Raw genomic sequence first — 20,099 nt, 5'->3', positions numbered from 1 at the left:
AGAGTTTCATCAAAGCGAATCGAATATGTGCTTTCTTCTTCGGCGGTAGTTTATGGAAAAACTTGAGAGATTATCGTCAAGCTCGTGTTCCAGCCGCGTATCTAACAAATTTACCAAAAGGCTTCGTGCAAAGATGAAAGATCATTGCGTTGAAAATATATTAAGATATTTCTTCAACGTCATCTTAGTATGGAAATTATAAAATCGCCAGCCACTTTCTATCCGACTATCGCAACACGACATTCTTGTCTTGTGAGAATGAAACATCTAGCTACCTTTCGGGAAAGTCGTCCCATGATCTGACTGATCCAACCGAGTTTATCATCTTTCGCGATATCGTGCACATCTCACGGATACAGCGGAAATGAGAAACAAGATTTTCTCGACCAGTTTTCGTCGCCCCGTCGAACCGGTTCATTTCCTGCGTTTGGAGGTCCTTTAATCATTTAATGCATCCTCTCTCGTTCTTTCTTTCTCTCTTTCTCTCATTTTTTACACGCAACGCGTTTGCACAAAAGCTACTAGTCGATTAACCGAGGCTTTACATTTCGATGTAAAATCTGAAACATCAGAAGATGTTAATTATTAACGTGTCCATCAAAGAACGCTCGTACAGCCAAACGTTCGTAATTACGAATATTTCGAGACAAAAAAACAGAAAACTATCTACATTGCATAACGAAATTTACGGAGCACAACGTTCCCCTTGTTATCATCGTTATCGTTAATAATTATTCGACACGGCAGCCAATGTATCATCATTGTTTCGAATTAAGCTCGGCTTAAATATACCGTTCATCATGCGAAGACGATTTACAAGCGATAACTAGCGTGAGTTTAATTCTACTTTAAATATTAATCTTTATAGAAGACCTCTATTATTAATCACACATAAAAACTCAGGAAATGAGAAATGAATTTTCCAATCCGGCATTCCTTATCTTTATCTCTACGTTGTATTTTACTCGCGTTACAGAAGATATTCTCTTTTCTAACGATCGACTGGAGAACCAGCGAGCGAAATACAAGCATCGATAAAATTATGAAACAAACGAAACGGAAAGTACGTTGAAACGAAGATGGCAAAATACATTTATCGATTGTATTTTTTTAGCGCCTCTCGCTTCACCAAGAATTTTTAATTCCATTTTATAATTATCTGATTCCTACGTACCACGTCGTGTTCGATGCTTTGGACCTTTTCTTCTTATATCCCGTTCTTCGTCCATTTCTCGAGATCGTTATCACTTTTCGTTATTCAGGTTTAGCAACTTGCGAATATTCTCCACGATAAATCTACCGATACAGATTTTACAGAAATAGTAATGTACATAAAATACATTACTAAAAGGTATTTCGGTCGAACAGCGATATTCGTAAACGATAACGAAATGGGGGTTGCGTAATAAAGGTTTGTTCATTGGTGTCTATCGTGTGTCGTAGAAAATTAAATATCTACCAAACGACGAAAAGGTACAATTTGTGCAAAAATGCAGCAATTAGCGCAATGGATATAACGTGTTTCGTCAAAAGACGTCTTTTACTCTTTGCGATACATTATTCCTAGTCGGCAACCATTTCGAATATTAAACAGAAAAAATTCGTACACGATCTGAACACGGAGTAGTTGATAAAGTGATCGACGAATAAGCAAAAGGTTCGAGATGGGATCACGTCCAGTCGCAATCCGATCTTCCGATTCTTTTTAGTTGTGGGAAGCATCGGCTGATATCCAAATATCTGCTTTGCATATTTTTCTATCGACTCGGCCTCCGATAGAAATTTCCCAACAATGAATACCATCTCTGGCAGTGGAATCTCGAGAATGGAGACTACAAATGTATCGCGATACCTCGCGTGTTTGCCGCGTTTTGGGTGTATGTAGAAAGAGCATATTTTTTTACGAAATACAGTGTGTCGCATACTTAATTTCGTTCCTCGCAACTATTAACGTTCGTCCAACAAAAAAGTTCTATGCAGACGTTCGCTTAAATAAGTCGACCGCGGCGCCTCAATTTCCACGATTTTTACGCTGTCGTAAGAGGCAAATACAACGTCTAACATTAGCAGCTCTTGCGCTTAAAATGAAAACTGCCTCGTAGCTAGTGAATTTTTAATTCCACGATAAACATAATCTCGCAACTGGTTTAAAAGTCAACGTTATCTGCGCGTTATATTCACGTTCCTCGACCGAAGCAATTTCCAGCCGCGTGTACAGGATCCCCGAATCCCCGCCGATTGTCAACCGGCCAAAGGCTATCCGAAAGTGTCGTCCCGCTTGAAAAGTAATTTCTGGCCGAGCCCGTCGGATATATTTCGGGTGTCGCGCGAAACCGTAAAAATTTAATGCTCGTCTAGCTTGAAATCCGTGAAAAAGAACTGTCGCTGTCACAAGCCATTCCATTAAAACGAGAATAGTTGATACCGATGAATTTGAAAGCCGAAAACAAACACAAGAGAACACGAGAAGCAATCTCGACAACACGCGAGATTTCGGCCATGCGAATGAAAAATCCCATGCGACCGGTTGACGAGAAGCAACGATTGTCGATGTCTAATTCAGCTGATGAACTACCGTGGCAAGAACACGACCGGATGGTAGTCCGCCCAAGCTATCGTTATATTCCTCTAATCGAGGAATGCAAATTCAGGAAAACTAGCTTGATAATCCGATGGTACGGTTACGATGACGCTACCGCGGTCTCGCGAAAATATTGCCCCGAAATTCGAACCGATCGCTACGGTCGCTCATCAATCACGTTTATCACGATCTCGCTCCGATTTTTCTTTCCCCTGGGCGGTTTTTCATTCCTTCTTGTCAACGCCACGTCGAACAAATACCGGCCGACAAGAAATCAATAAGCGGACAAACGACAAGAGGACGAGCAATAATATATTCGAAATGAAAACCTCAAACGAGAAACATTCGATCAACGAATTTTAGAAGCAAGCTCGACGTACGACTTTTCGCTGCATCACGGTCGACCGGATGTCAATGTAGCGAGGCTCGTGGTTAAACGCGAAACCAAATCAAACTTCGACTACGTGATCTTTTCTTTTATCATTCATTAGCGTGTTGTCCGAGTATTAGGTCATAGTCGGGTCTTTCGATTGTCCAACGTTTCCACGATCGACCATCGTTCATGCGAGAAAAGTTTCGAAAGAATACATAGATACAGTATTTAAATATTTAACACGTTCTTTATACTTTTAAGCATATAACGCGTTCCGGTTCAACTTCAATCTAAAACGTATAAGGAAAATTGATACGATACCGATTATTAATTTGTTCTCAAATGAAATGCCATTTGCATTGTGCTTATCAGCTAACCTATCATTTGCTCTAGATTGACGCAAATAAATTGAATTAAACGCGATCGAACGAAACCTCATTTAATCGACTGGTACGTAGGAAAGAGAATTCACTGACCCCGCTTTAACCGGTCAGTTTCTGTATGAAAAAGTATTTTCGATGACCGCTTTAATAATCATCCAAACGAATTACGGTTCGATTATCTCGAAATGGACAAAGCGGTAAGCAACGATTCACGATCGATCGGATTCTCTAATTCCACGATTCAGCCAAACAGAATTACGGCTCGCGGAACGAACGACTAAAGTTTATTGTAAAAGATGTGCAAATTCGGACGGAATCGTGAGCGTAAATACCGAGGTTGGTCATTTAGCCGAACGAAACGACGCAACGCGACGATTCGAATAGAGAGCGTCCAATCGGGCAAGTCGTAAGCAAACGTGACTCGTACCGGCATGCTACGCCGAATCCAACACAAACGTCCACCCTTCCAATTCCAATCCGAGAATCGACAAATCCAACGTTTTTTTTCAACTGCTGGGCTTTCTTCGTTCGAACATTTCGCCGAGATGAGAAAGAAAAAAACGTAACGAAAGATCTGTCGTCGCTCGAGAATGCGCGATAAAATTTCTTTGACATTTCCCCAGCCCGTGAAGTGTTCATGTACGAGTCGTCGAGCGATTTCGACGATGAATTTGAGAATTGTGAAACAAGGCACCTATTGGAAAAGGGAAACTCCTGTAGATTCCTTTAATTTAATAAATTTCAGCTCGGAATCGCGAAAGACCGAACGAGATAGAAAGTAAGAGCTCAAGGAGAAATGGTAGTGCGCCAAACAAAGGTGGCATTTTCTCTTAGGAAGACAGAGATTCCATCCGATCTTTATCGTTCTCTTCTGGTAACTTGCGTGTCGAAATGCCAGCTGCCACTACTTTAGCTATCACGACTGCTAAATTGCGCGCGACGGTTAGCAACAACGATATAACGCGGTTATAAAATTAGGCGAGTGATGTCTAAACGAGATGCTTGACGAGTGAATTGACAGAAAGACAAAAAGGCGAATGTCGAACGAGATACAAAATTACTGCGATTCTGGTGTATTATGGTGTCGATCGGCGCCGCTATTCGATACTTTAATCTGGAATCTGTTGACTGCTACGACTGCTAAACATTATACATTACATTACTCGTTGATTTACGTGAAGAAACTGGCAAAGCGATAATCATCGTGTGGAAGTGAAGGAACGAAAGGGAATATAATCTTCGGTGTCTCTCGTGATGCGGCAGTGTGTTGAATTCCAAAGGTAATTTAAAGTATTCCTGATAAATATTTAACTCAACGCGGTACACCGAGCCATTTCGTTTCAAGCACGATTATCGCTAAAAACTCAAGCTAAAGTGTCTTTTAAAGGCGAAATTATGCGAGCGAGAACCATGCGTCTAGATTCTTAAGCTAAAACGTACAATTTCCCGTTTCCCTGAACAAAACCTGTCGCATTTGCAATGTTTCTGTCTTTTTATACATATATATAAAGCAAGCACATATACTACAAACGAGTCGCAGTATACTTTACCAAATTTTTTTAATTGAATTGCTGAAACTACAGATGCCAAGACCAAACAAACCTTAACAAGTGCAATACGAGTTCGCAGTATTACATATGGGATTCGCAAATTCAGAATTAACCAGCGAGGATAAATAGCGATGTAAGACCGTTTGAACCTAAACGACTTCGGATTACGGCAATGAATAACGCTATAAATAATCTTAAATAGGAACGGCAAATCCGCCACGATTTTCCTTGATTCAAGAGATCCGTAGTAGCAAGGACATAATTGGATGTAATCGTGGTCAGTAACAGGCATACTCAAACTCAACTTATAAGCCGCAGACCTAGTAAATCCATGCTGCATCCTTCCAACGAGCTGTTTATATTTTAACTGGTTGGCAAATGATTTCGTCGATTAAATATTCGGGCTACGTTGTTTTCGATCACGGAAGGACGATGCATTCACCTTGGAGAGATATCTGCTAATCACGGAGTAATCTTGGAACCGTCTGTCGCGTGGATGTGCGGTCAATATGCGTTACTAAACGTCGGGAGGTAAACAACGCATGTTGCAGAGTGTACTCGAGCGCATCTCAGCATTTCCATACATATGCATGCGAATACGAGTATGCGCGCGTGTCCCTTGCATCGATGTACATACGCGGACGTCCACAGAGCAGGCAAGTAGCAGTGATGAATGAGGAAACGGAGCTGCTAGTCGGAGGGAGCAGCCATGCCGCTGACTATAGAGGGTTTCCGAACTCGCAAGGAGCTTCAGGGGTATAGCTGACGCGCGTCTCTTGAAATATATTACGACAGCCAAGCTGGGCGGTGGTTGTCAGCTACGACAAATTCCTTCGACATTCCTTCCTCCTTCCATCGGTACTTACCCCTTCTAAGGTAGCCGTTCTTTTCTAAGTACTTTCTCTTTCACCAGACTCCTTCCATTTTCTGTAAGGGATTAACCCAACGATCTGGACAGGAGTTATTGTGTTTCGGATCCAACGCCGGCAACGAGCTGCTTCGTGCAGTTAAAATATACCTACCGTTATGTATTTCACTTAGAAAACTAAGATCTTCCTCCGGGAATTCTGGCGATTTCGTGTATAAAGTTCTTTACTTATCATCCTGTTTATTCTTCTAGGATCGAGAGGTGCGAACGGGACAGAGAAAACTCATTGTTTCTTGTTCTTCTTTCAACGCGTTAAATAGAATTAAACTTGAAGGTATTCGGCGTATGTGTTATCTAGATATACAACAATTACGACGAACGGAGGAGAAAACAGTCGATTTGCAACAGCTCGTTCAATCGACGCGTCCCGGCGAAGGATGGATCCATCGACGAGATTTAAATGGATACAGAATAATTGTTTCAACCCGAGAAAATAGAATATTGCTCCCTACTTCTCCGTCCTATCTTGGATTATCGGAAAAAAGAAGATCGATTCTGGAGCTGATTCCACTGATTTTGAAATTTTATTTTAAAACGCGTTAAACTATCTATTGTATAACTCGTGCTTTGTACTATCCACGAATAAACAATCTCTGGCTCGAATAGCTGTGCAACAAACATAACGTGGCTGAAACACGTGCTTGTCCACGAAGGTGTATTTCCCCTTTGAGATACGAAATTGGAACGGACAAGACATTCTAGCGATGACAACGCGTGGAAATACGGCTCGTTAAAAGCACTGTCAGCATAATTAATGTACAGCGCATGACTTGATGCGACTTGCGCACAGGAACGACGATTATTAGCGATCTAATGCGTAATATTCGATTGTCGTGACTACTACTAGAATGTAAATGTTTTGGTTAGATGCTTGTTACGCGTAGTTTGTACTCCCGTAAATCAATAGCCCCGATATCGTTAAAAGCGATGACGCGTGTACGTAGCGGCTACATTTTTAATTTGCGATAAAAAATGATAAACGAGATCAGCTCGCTTTAGGAAAAGATAAACGGTTACAGCAGAAAAACGTGCAAAAAGATCACATGCCAAATATATTGGCAAAAATATAGGATTATGAGCAACAACGATCTTCCTGTTGCTTGAAAAATATCGAAACTCTGAATAAAAATCGGAAGATACGGAAACTTTACGATATCTTTTGTATGTACTCAAAAGCGAGATCTCTAAGATTACACAAAAATATAAAAAAGGCGTTTCATAAATTATAATACGTATATCTAAATTGCATGCAGTTTCATCCTGCAGACATTTATTTTCATAGCACGTTTATTACATATCTGTACTTCCTTGCATTTTTGATAAAATTCGATTCTCAAAAGCTTGAAGCGAATACCCTGTGAAATCGCATTCGCGCAATTTTCAAAAAATTTCTCAAAAGATCGAGGAGCATATTATTAAGTGCGACACTGGAGACCGAAATGCTATATCCGTGTCTATATCTCACAGCTTCTCCGTGGCTTCTTTCCCAGCTCGCATGTTAATTGCCTTAATTACTTGAGGGAGACTGCATTCTCTCTCGAGAAACTATAACGAATTCCGGGAAAACTCTTATGAATATTTACGAATAGTTTATTTGTGGACTGAATTTCGATCTTCTGCTAACGCCCGAATCAACTACTCTCCGGTTCTTCCTTTCTATTTCTGTCCCCCCTCTCTCTGTCCCTCTTTCTCTGTCCCTTACGATATGTGTACCTGGAGCAAGATCTTTAAAGTTCTATTCGTTATTGGTCGTGTAGCCGATTTACATACTTGGAAATTCGTCGTTGAAAGTTTACGAGTGGATAACGATCTTATTCAACGGTTAGAAGTGAATGTATGGCAACTTCGGAGATCGTTTTCAGCGTGACGTTCTGCACCGAACTTGCGAGGATTGGTAATAAAAAAACATGGAGAGAATGAAACCTCGAAGAACTACCGGAAAGTCTGACAATTCCGACAGACGAAATCGGTCGATAAATTCGGTGAACGATGGATTATTCGATACAGCCAGTTCAACGAATATCCACAGAGAGACAAAAGTCTATTTTACGATCGATGGAAAGTAAAGGAAACGTTACAAAAAATTGCGATAGAGCGCTATTATGGAGATCGTACGTGACAAATTCAATCATCTTATACGTGGATGTGTCTCGTACGTTTGAACTGGTCTTTCAAAGTACAAATCCGAGAATTCGATTTACGATTTCGTCGCAGCCCAATATTTTTCGTAAATAAACAATAAAACGTCACTGTATGGAAGTTCCCTCTGACGATTTTTCATTGTCTTCCGATTCATTCGTCCTAATAAATCTTCCGATTGAAAACTGTAAAGCCACCAACGTACTCCATGGTAAATATCCCGATACTCTGTCGATTACGACTACAATACAATGGAACGTTAGCTCTGAATATCCCTGCTACGAACTTGGCTTGGTAGTCTCTTGGTTTTGTTTATAGTTGTTGCACCATGACGCTATAACTGTACGCCACTTTTGTTCACACACAGTCAGCAACGTCATTACGAATGCTTTTACGGAAATGCGTAAAATCGATCGATACGAGCTTCCCATATCCTCGGTCGTCCACCTCACCCCTTCTTTGTCTACACGCTTTATCACGTTCCACCATTCACTTCCATCATCGAATGACGATCCTGTTGCCAGCCGCAAAGCGAAACAACCGTCCCTGCTTTGACGTTGATCGAATTATTTACTCAACATGTTTTCAAGGTACTCTTCACGCTGGTTTCTTCGCTCCATTCCGTTCACGGATTCTTTGCATCCAACGAAATGGGAAAAGACCGAAGGCATATGCGTGAAGCAGCTTTCCCAACAATTGGGCGGTTTCAAGGAAAAGACCAAAGAACGAATGAAAACTCATCGAGAACAGTCGAGAGATCGAAATAACAGCACGGAAATTTAATAAACTGCAAATGTCAGTGTATCTCGCGACAAGTAAAAAACACGCCTGACTGGCCGCACTTGAATAGGAGAGAAATTTGACAGGTGCTACAGTACCGGAAGTTCTCTTGTCGGGAAGTAACTTTACGGGACTTTCACGAGGCATCCGACGTAGCGTTTTACAAGCAATAAGAACGACTAGGTAGCTTTTAGGCTTGATACTACGATCTCAAGATGACTTCTTGATGTCTCTGCTCGTATCGCTCGTAAGTACCGTCCAAAGTGGTAAGTTTATTTTAGCTCAAGAATCTCTGCTGTCTAGTAGCGAGAGCAAGAATTAGAGGCTACCGCAAAACGTATGCTATAAAAACTACAAGTTTTCTATCTTCTTCCTGCTCGTACAACTTGGTAAATTCCCCATTATCTGCTGACTAGATAATCCCGCGCGTAAATAATCGTTTCTAAAATCCGCTTTATTTAGCAACTGATTAAGAAGAAACGCGATAAATCGAGCACGTAAGTCGTGCGGAAATATCGATAATGGTGTAGACACAAATTAGAATTTAACGACAGCTACGTTGCCAGTAAGTTGTCCGAGAATCTTAGAAACACGTTTACGTCGGTACTGCTTTTCCATCCTGATTAATTAATTAATTAATGCATAGTTCGTAAACGATATCTGTCGAATCGTTATCTGCACGAACGCGGCTCGTTGGAAATCTGCTACCGGGTTTGGCAATTTTGCGGTCCGAGCTTGCTCGTGCTTCGACTTCGTAGTATCGATATTGCGGTCGAGTGGCCAATTTACGAATACCTACGAATCTAGTGATTTACGACCGATAGTACCGAGGGCCAAAGCAGTAACCCAAACCAACGTAACTCGTCCAGATAATCCAACCTGCCGGACAAGAACTTACAGGGAGTGCTCAACTTTCGATGAACAAAAAGAAAACGGATTTAACAAGATCATTGCGATTCACCGGCTGGAATTTACTCTTATATCCAATCATAACGATCCACCAAAGGCAAACAGGAAAATTAACTATATTCTCCAGGGTATTATATGTATAATCCAAATCCAATACGTCTTCGGCCTTCGAAATATAACTTGGAAAAATATTACCTGATCGTCGTTCGTTAACGTATTTGCTTACACGATTTACTCGTTTCTTCATCTCTTGTTCGAAAGTTACCCGATCATTCGTTTCAGCTTGCTTCTATCGTTACTTCTATAACAGGGAACGTTAATTAGCTTCGTTACAATCTGAACCAAAATATAAATACAATCTTTTCCTCTACAGCTGCATATTTGAATCTTTGAAATTCAGAATTCTTGAATTTACAAGTTTCGAATTTTCGAACGTGTCAATTGCAAATTTAAAAAGTGTTCAATTCACGGTTGAAACGTAATCACTTCAGCCGGTAACTGTACCGTAAAAGAAGAAATGTTGAAACCCCACGTTGACGTCGTCGAGGACGAGAATGCCGACTAGGAACGATAAATCGTGGCATTGTCTCCGTACGTTGAAAAGCCATTATCGAATCCCATTATTCGCACAGCTAAATGGCTTCGTTTCGGATCGTCCCGCTATCTGACGATTCGATACCTGCAAAATACCGCCGAGGAAATTTCGCGTTCCCTGAATCGTTAAGCTTCGCCGTTCACCCCGATCGACCAAACTCTAAATTCCGACTCTGTCAATTTCACGATATCGGCGGACATTAACGGCCTGCGTTCCTAGTGCAACCGAGATTCGAAATTTAATTAAAATTCATAGTATCGTTGCCGAGAACAGCAATATTTTCATTTTACAATCTCCTCAAATGAAAGAGCGCGATTCACGCTGCTTTCATTTCTTCCAATGACTGTTCAAGGTGGAGACAATCTCTACGTCACGCGGGTACGTGTAGTCGAATCGAATTTCGTTAAAGAATTCCACTTAATTCGAGAATTCTAAAAACGTTACTAATTCGACAGGTGTCGCACGGTGCTTGCGTAACTAATAGACGTGCCTAGACTAATTCCGTACGTATTGCAAAGTTTCAAAAGTTTCATAGGAGGTTCTGTGCGTGCCATGACCGATGAGATGACTGATGGCTCGGCCGTAACAAGCCACGAAACGTCAACAGAGAACCGAACATCATTTTGGATAGAAAAAGTAACGAGCGTAATGACCGATGCTTCGCGTCTATGTGCATATACGCAATTTCATTTATAATCCAAACCTCTGCGTTAATACTTTGATGAAACAACATCTTTTTAAAATCGGTGCATAAACTATGGTGCAATTTTCCACGAGTCTCGAGTTAGAAATTTACGGCTGAGACGGTCAGGAGACGACCCAATTAACCAAGACAACTACATGGATTACGTTGGTTTTTATGTACCGTACCGTAATGACGCGTTCCAAAAGCACTGGAGCCGTTAAAGCACGGCTTTAAAACCCATGCTTACACTGCACGCGAGTATCTTCTTTAACGCGTCGCATTTTGCTCGTGTACGTTACTCTCTATTCACCGTTCCACTAGGTGAATTTTAATCGAATGTTGTTTAATTAATGCAGAAAGTCAAATTGAACAGATGCGAACAAATACATATTTCAAGAAGATTCACCGTTGAAATCTTCTCGTTTGGCAGCCCGATTCAACTTGATACTTTCTGCCGATGACCTGCGATCCTTCCACTCGTCGACACTCGGCCGACACGTAATCTTCCCCTGCGGGATAGAGTCTTAAGGAAAGACAGAATTCTTCTTTCTTTACGAATCGATTCGATCCGATTCGAACCATTGAAACATTTTCCGTTTTCTTAAGATCATTTCGACGCAAAAAAGAAATTCAATACCGTGCCTCGTTCTAATCGATCCGTAACCATCTAGGCTTCCACGCGATATTACAATTTTTTTTTTCATCGAACAAAAACGAAAGAACCATACCATACAAAATTACACTCGTCGTTATCGGTGGAATATCAGCAATTTCGTCGGCAGCTGGTTTCCACACGTTTTCCTAGTATCAAGAAAGGATCCGTTGGATCTGCAGGACACGTAGTCTCGGTCTAGCTTTCAGGGCCACGTATTCATTCCCGATCGGATAACGCGTGTTCCATCGAGCAGACTTTCCGAAAATTTCACAAAGCACACCAAGGCGCCAATATCAATCAGATTCATCGCGTGATGAGACAACCGAGCAACCAAGAGAATTCCGGTCGACGGTATCAAGTCCATCCATCGGCGAACGCTGCAGAATTCATATCGCGAAGTGACCTCTCGTACAGGCCGATTGTTCAGGACCAATCCGTGCCTGTCTTCCTGCGTCCTATCTCGCAGTTTTGTTTTCTTCTTTCGTTCGAGCGGTTGCTTCTTCTCGTCTCTCGTTTCGTTATAGGTAAGGCGAGTGTAACGTACGGAACGTTTCTCACGACTCTCGACATTTAGCAAAGGAAATAGAGGAAATGTAAATGACTATGTACGTATAATATTCGCAATCGCAACAATTACAATACCCACGAAACTTTACAGAATAACTCATCGCATCAACTGTTGCTAAACTTCTACCTCCGAGAATTCGTCCAGGACGCTTCTTCGAGTTACTCTCGATGACATTCGGCCCGTTGTTTATATTCGGGAGGCTAAAAGAGCAAAACTGTGTCAGCCACGAATACATGCATGTAACCACGGTGTATATCATTGGCACGATCGAAACTTTGGATCAAACAAACGCGGCGACCAACAACTTTGTCTGCATTTCGTCCGATACATCGATTTGTCTACGATATGAGCGATCTATTTCACTTCTTTAAAACGCGTTTACTACTCTCCGCGTTTCTTATGTCTCTTCTTCCCTTCTTCGTCTTTATTTCTCTCGCTGCGAAATCCTATTTCCCTCCAGTTTCTCGCACATACTCTTTATCAGAACGTTTCGTCTGGCACCGGCTTTGATGAATCGAATCCGGCCAAGAGAAACCTTCGCAAACTCTGCAGGGTGTTAAGACGAATAATGACTACATTTCGAGTGCCAAGCTTGCCTCTGTGACAGCCGTTTGCAATAAACCATTGTCTTTACTTTCCCTCTCCCTCTCCTTCTCTCTGCCTCGCATCTTCAATATCTAGCCAATAAAAACGAGACAAGCGTAAAACGTGGCAAACTCTTGGCGTCGAAACTACCGAAGATGTCGTTTGTGGACGCATCTAAAGCCGCGCATGCAGCAACTCGTACGAAAACCACGTCTCTGTATTCTTTCGATTACGTGTTATAATCCCTTTACAATCGTAGCTTGGATTAAAATTAAACCTCCGAGAATAGATCGATCCTGTCATTACGTAGGATCAAACAAATAAATACGAGTATTAATTTCAAAAAGAGAATGACAAGCGGGAATAACGGATTCCAATTTTACGCCGTCAGTTTTCATAGTCTGTCGACAAAAATATGACGAAATATTTTTATCCGCAAAAATACGCATAATCGCGGCTTATCGTGTCACCCGGAATAACCACGTTACATCTGTCTCGAATAAAATCAATGATATCGCAATAAAAATGTAACTTTCGTTATTTGATTCTCTGTAAAATTCCAAGACTTCGTTATACTTGAAAATATACAGTCGCAACGACATCCGGTAGCTTTTCGACAACGCTCGTTCACTCCAAGCAAATAATTGAGAAGGGAGATAACAATTTCGGATTCCCTTCGTTTGTTCTTTAATTGCGCGTGTCATCAAAGGGCGGTCACTGTCATAGAGCTAACTTTTTTGCGCTCACGTAAACGAACCCTGCTCAATGAATTTCCGTAAGATACGTGTGCTTAATGAAAATTAACCCGAGACTGGCCTCGTAGTTCGTTCACGGTGGAACCATGCGGGTTGGATTTGCGTAACAAGCAAAGCGTTACGTACACCTGGCTGTGTTTTTTATGTTATCCAACTATACCTACATATACGTACGTACGTTCGTAGCAAATAAAAAAATTGTACGCGATTATAAGAATAATTCGAACTATTAACTCTACCCCTGTGATCATTATGATTCGAGCTATAGTTGAGTGACAGCTCGTTCGGAGTAACCGCAGCCAAATAGGTGCATTTGTTTAATGGGTACACGACCGATTCTCTCCGGGACTGTAGAGACACGGAACAAGATTCGTGGAACCAAGATTAGCGTAAACTTTAAATGCGTGGTTGTGCACACGTCGTTCGTAGAGGATGTCAGAGTTATATGCATCTGCACGTATTCTGTGAATCTGAAATCGTGCTGCTGGAGCTGCGACACTGAAGTACATATTGTGTCTCGTCGCGTGTATGCGTAAGGTAAATGCATGCGAAACAGCTTCCTACAAGCGTGCCGATCTACGATTTATTACATGACCGAATTACTGATCACGTGAAAGATATAAGACGTCGTCGGTTCGTTGCTTCTAGTCCCGTGGTTTCTTCCAATCGATATTAAACTTTCTCGTTGAACCGTTGGTATTCTTAAAGAAAGAATAAAATATTCACAAGATGCGCGTACATGAATTTTCGATAAATCATCGCCGAAGGAAGAAGATGAAAATGATCTTTGATATCTGCTACGTTTGTTACTATCATCGTACCCTCGATATGCGCCCATCAACATGGTAGAACCGATTAAGCACGGTATCGATGCATGCAGAGAATCGTGAGTCACGCAAAGTTCAATAACGGTTTTCATCGAGCTGGGAACTACGCGCGATAAAACGTTTCCCGTAATTCGAGTGTGACGTTATTAACTACGCGGTAGTTTCGAGTTTCGATTCCGCTCCGGCGCGACTCGATGTTCACTTGGACGTATTTCGCGTGAACGAAAATGCAAATTTCATTAAACGAGCCCCGCTAATGCCCGAATATTATTGCACCGTGGCTTCGATGAACTCTTGATTCATAAATACCATAGCGACAGATGCGCGACAAACGTAGATATTCAGTTACCATGATTGCGGTTGGCGATCAATCGCTCTCTTCTTTCTTTGCGATGATCTCGAAAGAAGATAACCGTTCCAATTTTCGTTTCACTCTAACGTTCACGTTCCTGTTTTTTAGTTGCCCCTGTCGTCGCTCTGAAGATGGGCTCCTCGTTGAATCCAAAGAACATCAAGGAAGGTGACGACGTTTACTTCGAGTGCAACGTTAGGGCGAATCCTAGAGCTTACAGATTGACATGGTTTCACGAGGTACGTCCAAACAATCGTTGTTTCTCGTTCTTGCGCTATTACATCCGCGTTATTCTCCAAAGAGGAAACCGAAAAAGCTAAGAAACTCGTGAACTTGACGACGGTCCGCAAAGACTTTGGTTGCACGCTCGAGAACGTACACTTCGGGCTGCGCTGCCACGCCAAAAATAAAGACAAAGAATTGAGAAATATTGTAAAAAAGCTACTCGATGAATCGACACGGAAGTGAAATTAAACCGATCGACAGAAACTGCTCTTCGCATTTGCTTTCTATGGTGTTGTCGTAAAAAGGCGCTATGTATGCAAGAACGTAAAACAACGCAATAATTTTGTCGCGCAATAAAGTCTGTAAAATCGAGAGAATCCTGATATAACAGAAGGCGAAAGAATGACCCGACCTACAGTTCGAATAGACGTGCCGGATACGTTGTTGGTCCTAGTTTGCATACGGAGTGAAACGTAAATTCGTAGCGACGCGACGCAACGTTACGTGTTAAAGCGTGTGTAAGTAACGCGTCGAGAGGAAACATGGCCGCAAGAAAGCGACGCGACGGCGCTTATGCGGCCTGGCCGTTCCTTTTCGTCTTGACTCGCGAAAAATATCCTGAAAAACTCGTGACTCGCACCTGGAAAGCTCGAGCGTTATCTCCGGTCACTCGAGGATCGTCGAGTTAAGCCTCTTAAGGGGGATTATGCTTTCCATCATTTTCTCTGCCGGGTCGGAGCTTCCCCAAGAGGTCGGCGAATCCTGGAAGCATCGTACTAAACCCCTCCCTTCCGACGACGGCATTTCGAGCTTGCGACGCCAGTTCCGGTGATCTCGCGCGAGCCTGTTTGCGTCGAACGTCGAGAACCACGCGGAATTAAACTAAATAGGAAAACTAACTGTGTCGGATCAACCAGTCACGCTAATCCTTGTCAAAGTCGACTGCACGATATTTTTCGGGTCGTTTTTGCTGCCGTTCCTCTGTTAAAGCAAAGGAAAGAGGAAAGAAATGAAAAGAAACTTTCTGACGCGTGCGATATCGCGATCCTGTCCCGCTCGTCTAAAGAACAATTTTTTATTTGAAAAAGTAAGTTAAAAGAATCCGTGATCAGTAGGAAAACAGAAATTTCTTAAAAATATACCAAATATTCGTTTTACTCGCGTATAAATTCGAAACATGACGATACTCGAAGTAATACGATTTCCTAATTTAACGTTACGCGTGCGATTCTCCCTTAATATTCTCGAGCACTAATAGCAAGAATTACGATCGAATGAACTCGGATAATCGAAAGTTCGTGAAGTCGGATAACAGAGGGAAAAAGTTTTAATAATAGGACGTCTTTCCAAGGAATATGATTCAATGCTGGGTCGAAGAAGAAAGTAAGAGAAAAATTCGGTGAATAAGTAACAGAGTTTAAAAGTCTCGGGAAAGAGTTTTCGTCGGAGAAGAATACTCGCGAATGGCAATGATAATTTCAAACGTCTCGAAGCGTTCGGGCTCCGTATGTGCATTCGTGTGCACTCTGTCGAAATTATTGTAAATTTACGAGCTGCCGTTGTCACTTCCCGTCCATTCGGTAACCCTCCACCCTCGCACAGTCCGAAAACCAAACCAATAAATTGCCCACGAATCACCGGGCAGAACCGGTTTACCAATCCGTAAAAATGTTCGCGTAAAAACGTCCGTGCGATGAAAATTTCCCATCGAATGAACGACACGTATCTAGCATTGCAGCAAGTGTTATCAAAATTTCAGACTTTTCATCAAAATATTCGATAGATGCGACAAAAGCTTTTATCTGACGTCGAAAATACAAGCACGGTTGCAAGCCCTAGTTGGAATTAACGACGCCTCGAGTTTCCAACGTAAAAGTATGAATCAGCCACCTACATAAATACGCCACGCTTCTGCGAACAACGTTCGCGATCTGCAATCGATTTACGCTCATCTTTTCAAGAGGAAATTGAGAAAGAAGAGAGACGCGAAACCCGGCTAGTTCGGATGTTGATCGGATGTGCGTGCTTCTCATTGTCAGTGATATGTTCAACGGCAGATCAGCCCGAGCTGTGATGCGCGGCTGAAACTAAATCCGTCGGACGTGTTATACCAAGGCAAACGTTCCACCGATTTAGCTATGCTACATTGCGGTGTGATGCTCGTATTATCGCAATGCTACGCGTTAAATGTCATTACGCGCGCAATGTCATCGCACGTTACCGTGCTTGTCCCGCGATGACTTTTCATCGGTCGGTCGCAGTACCATCACGTCGTGAAACGAACGATAGCGACGTTTCTAGACTTTCCAAAGCCACATTTTGAAAATAACGTTAACCATGTTTTTTTATTTACTACGTTCACAGTATACGAGAGTTTTACAGGTGTCAAATTCGACAACATTTGACCGTGTTTCACGTATATATGTATGCGTGTATGTATGTGTACAAATATGTAACTTTATAAAGTCGATAGGTATACCGCGTGTCCTCGCTGGATCTAAATAACAAGGGCGCGATATACGCAATTTTTTAAAATCATTTCCATGTTTCTTAAATCCGAATTCTCTTGAATGAATTTGAAAAATTCCCATAGCATCGAAATCGAACGCGAACCCTTCATCGCGATATACGAATCTACATACGTAAATGTGCATCAAACAAGATGCTGTAAAATTCGATTGCTGTTTTAAATATTAGTACGTCGCAATTATCCTACCTTGACTAGATCTGGATCGACGGATTACCGTCGTACCGTGTTCTGTTTCCGAAGAAACATTCAGTGCATCTGTATGCATACGTCGCAAAATTCTTTAAGATTAGTAAAGGTATCACCGAGAAAGGAATCAAAGGATGAAGAAAGCTTGCTTATGCTTTATGCATAATCTGACAGATAAGAATACGGTAGGTAAGTTGGCCGGAAGACGCACGTGCCGAGATATTCCACGAGAATAGGAGTTATCGCTCTTGTCTACCGCTTTTCTGGCATCCGTTTGTAATGCAAGGAAGCAAATGTATTCCTTGCTTGCCACGAATACGTATTATTGTTCTGACATGAATGCGAATATTTAACATCTAATGCAGTCACGTTACGTTATATGAAAATACAGGAATTCGAGGTAAAATGAAGGCATACCGTGAAGAAAGGAATTGTTTCGAATATGTACCTCGCAAACCAGCACGATACTTCTTTGCTCGTAAAGCAGCTTTACTATATTGTTTTTACGATGTTTCGACAAGGGATAAAAGGGAAACGTTACAAATATTGAACGTATATAAAGCGCGAGGTAGCATAAAACGTTGTGCGTTCGACGGTGTACTCCGTTTCGATGCACAGACGCTTGTGATAACTGTTACGTGTAAAGGCATATTGCTTTCCAATTCAAGATAGTTTCGAGTTGTTCTTGAGCAAGTTCTTGCGTTGAAAACGAGGCGTACAATTGGCACGTGCAAGTTTCCGCATATTCCTACGAAACCGAGTGAAACGGCTACGTCGCTCGTCATATTACGCTTCTGACAACGTCACACAGTCTTCCGTCTTCTATCTCTGCCAACATCGTCTCGCATCTTTATTTATTCTTCCAATCAAATCTTGAAAGTATGCTAATACGAAGATAAAGTCTCGGGTTACCCCAATTCTACGCGAATACGTTTCCACGCTGTTTGAACACATCCAAAGTTGTCGATCTAGTTGCCTTTTTATTCGCGTGAACTAAACACGATTAATGACGAGTTGCAATTCGGAACTTACAATTAGTTAAAACCGATAACAGGAACAAGCGTACACGCCGAATTAGTTTCGACGCTACTCGGATAGAGTATGTATTAATTCCAAGGTGATTTGCATGGAAACCTGTCAAATTTACAACCAGAGTTTACTACGCTTCGTCTCTCTCTCTCTCTCTCTCTCTCTCTTTCCCTCCTCCCTTTCTCTACTGAAATGCCTTTGCTGGAATTTAGCAATGGGTAACAATGAGAAATACGATTTATCGGATACAGGAATTCAGAAAGTTTTTTCGTTAGCAACGGGAAAAATCAATCGAGTCGAACGAGTTATGGTTTTAACGGTGCTTCGTCGAAATATTCAAATAGTCTACTTGCCATGAGACATCCGTGGGTATATACAACATATACATATAAAGTTCCCGAGGCAACAGGAATAATCGAGTTTCCGAAATTTCCACCCATCTACGGCCTCCATTTTGCGTGACACGCCTTGGGCCGCAATCTGTGTGCAAAGCCTTTGCCAGAAAGTTAAGGGGAAATTATAATATCGCGCGTGGCCATGTGCATATATGTGTGCATGTGTGCGTGTGTGTATAAGTACGTTTGCATAAACGGAGATTCGAAGAAGAGTGCAGGACGAAGAGGTGCGAAAATCTGCCCGCTAGTGGGTGTATACAAGAGCGTATGATTCGTAGACGCGTGGTAGAGTGTATTCGTAAACCAGTGGCTAGAGATGAGTGTAAGGACAAGAGGTTAGAAAGAGGCGTGCGCGCGCGCGCCTGTTTGAACATACGTAAAATAACGAGCAGGTACGTAAGGAGAACGAAGACGGAGAATAGTACCTGAGTAGTATAAATCGTAAATTCCCTTTGACCAAGTCCACGAAGCGAGCGACAATTTGCAAACAGAACTACGTTGTCTCGTTAGCAACGTTTTCTTCGGTCACGGCGAAGAAAATCAAAACGCGCAAGAACAAAGTTCAGCGTGTTAAACTTTCTCTGTTACTTTGATCCTTGTGAACCTTCATCTTTCGTACGTAATCTGTAAACAGAGCGAGAAGAAATTGCTCGACTGCGGTGGGAAAGTACACGCGGAGCGGAGATTTAGCCAGCGTACGTATCGTATAGAATTTCGTTCCTATTTGAAAAACTCCCACATTCGCGAGAGATTTGGTAAGCAAAGTTCGAGCGAGTTTCGAGTGTGTTTTTGCTACGAGGTAAATTTTGAATCTTTCGCGCGTATGACAGGCTTTATGGCTGGATAGGAACTGGAGAATGTACCAAACACTGTACTAACTTTTCGAAGCTCCACCGACCACGTCGCTAACTTTTCCCGGTAACCGTAGCTGAGAAGACTTAACTATGTATGACATACGCAACAAACCGTGAACCGTCTATTCGTTGACTATCTGCTCCTCCTATCCTTTCTCGTCATTTCAATCTCTCTGCAAAATTTTCGAAAAATCTCGTCGCTAAAGACGAAAGTA

At 42.0% G+C, this 20,099-nt stretch overlaps 1 protein-coding gene across 3 annotated transcripts in view; it reads left to right on the top strand.

The window, feature by feature from the left end:
• LOC132913021 (nephrin-like) overlaps window positions 1-20,099 on the top strand; it is a 99,412-nt gene that overhangs the window by 74,174 nt on the left and 5,139 nt on the right. For all 3 annotated transcript variants that reach the window (XR_009659317.1, XM_060970913.1, XM_060970912.1), the window contains one exon: window positions 14,774-14,904. Coding sequence is in view for 2 of the 3 variants with exons in the window: in XM_060970913.1 (XP_060826896.1) it covers window positions 14,774-14,904 (131 nt within the window). In the remaining variant the exon portion in view is untranslated. The remainder of the gene's footprint in view (window positions 1-14,773; window positions 14,905-20,099) is intronic.

The sequence above is a fragment of the Bombus pascuorum genome, chromosome 12 (genome assembly GCF_905332965.1).
Source record: "Bombus pascuorum chromosome 12, iyBomPasc1.1, whole genome shotgun sequence".
In the NCBI taxonomy this organism is placed as follows: Eukaryota; Metazoa; Arthropoda; class Insecta; order Hymenoptera; family Apidae; genus Bombus; species Bombus pascuorum.
This window is presented reverse-complemented; position numbering and strand designations above follow the sequence as displayed.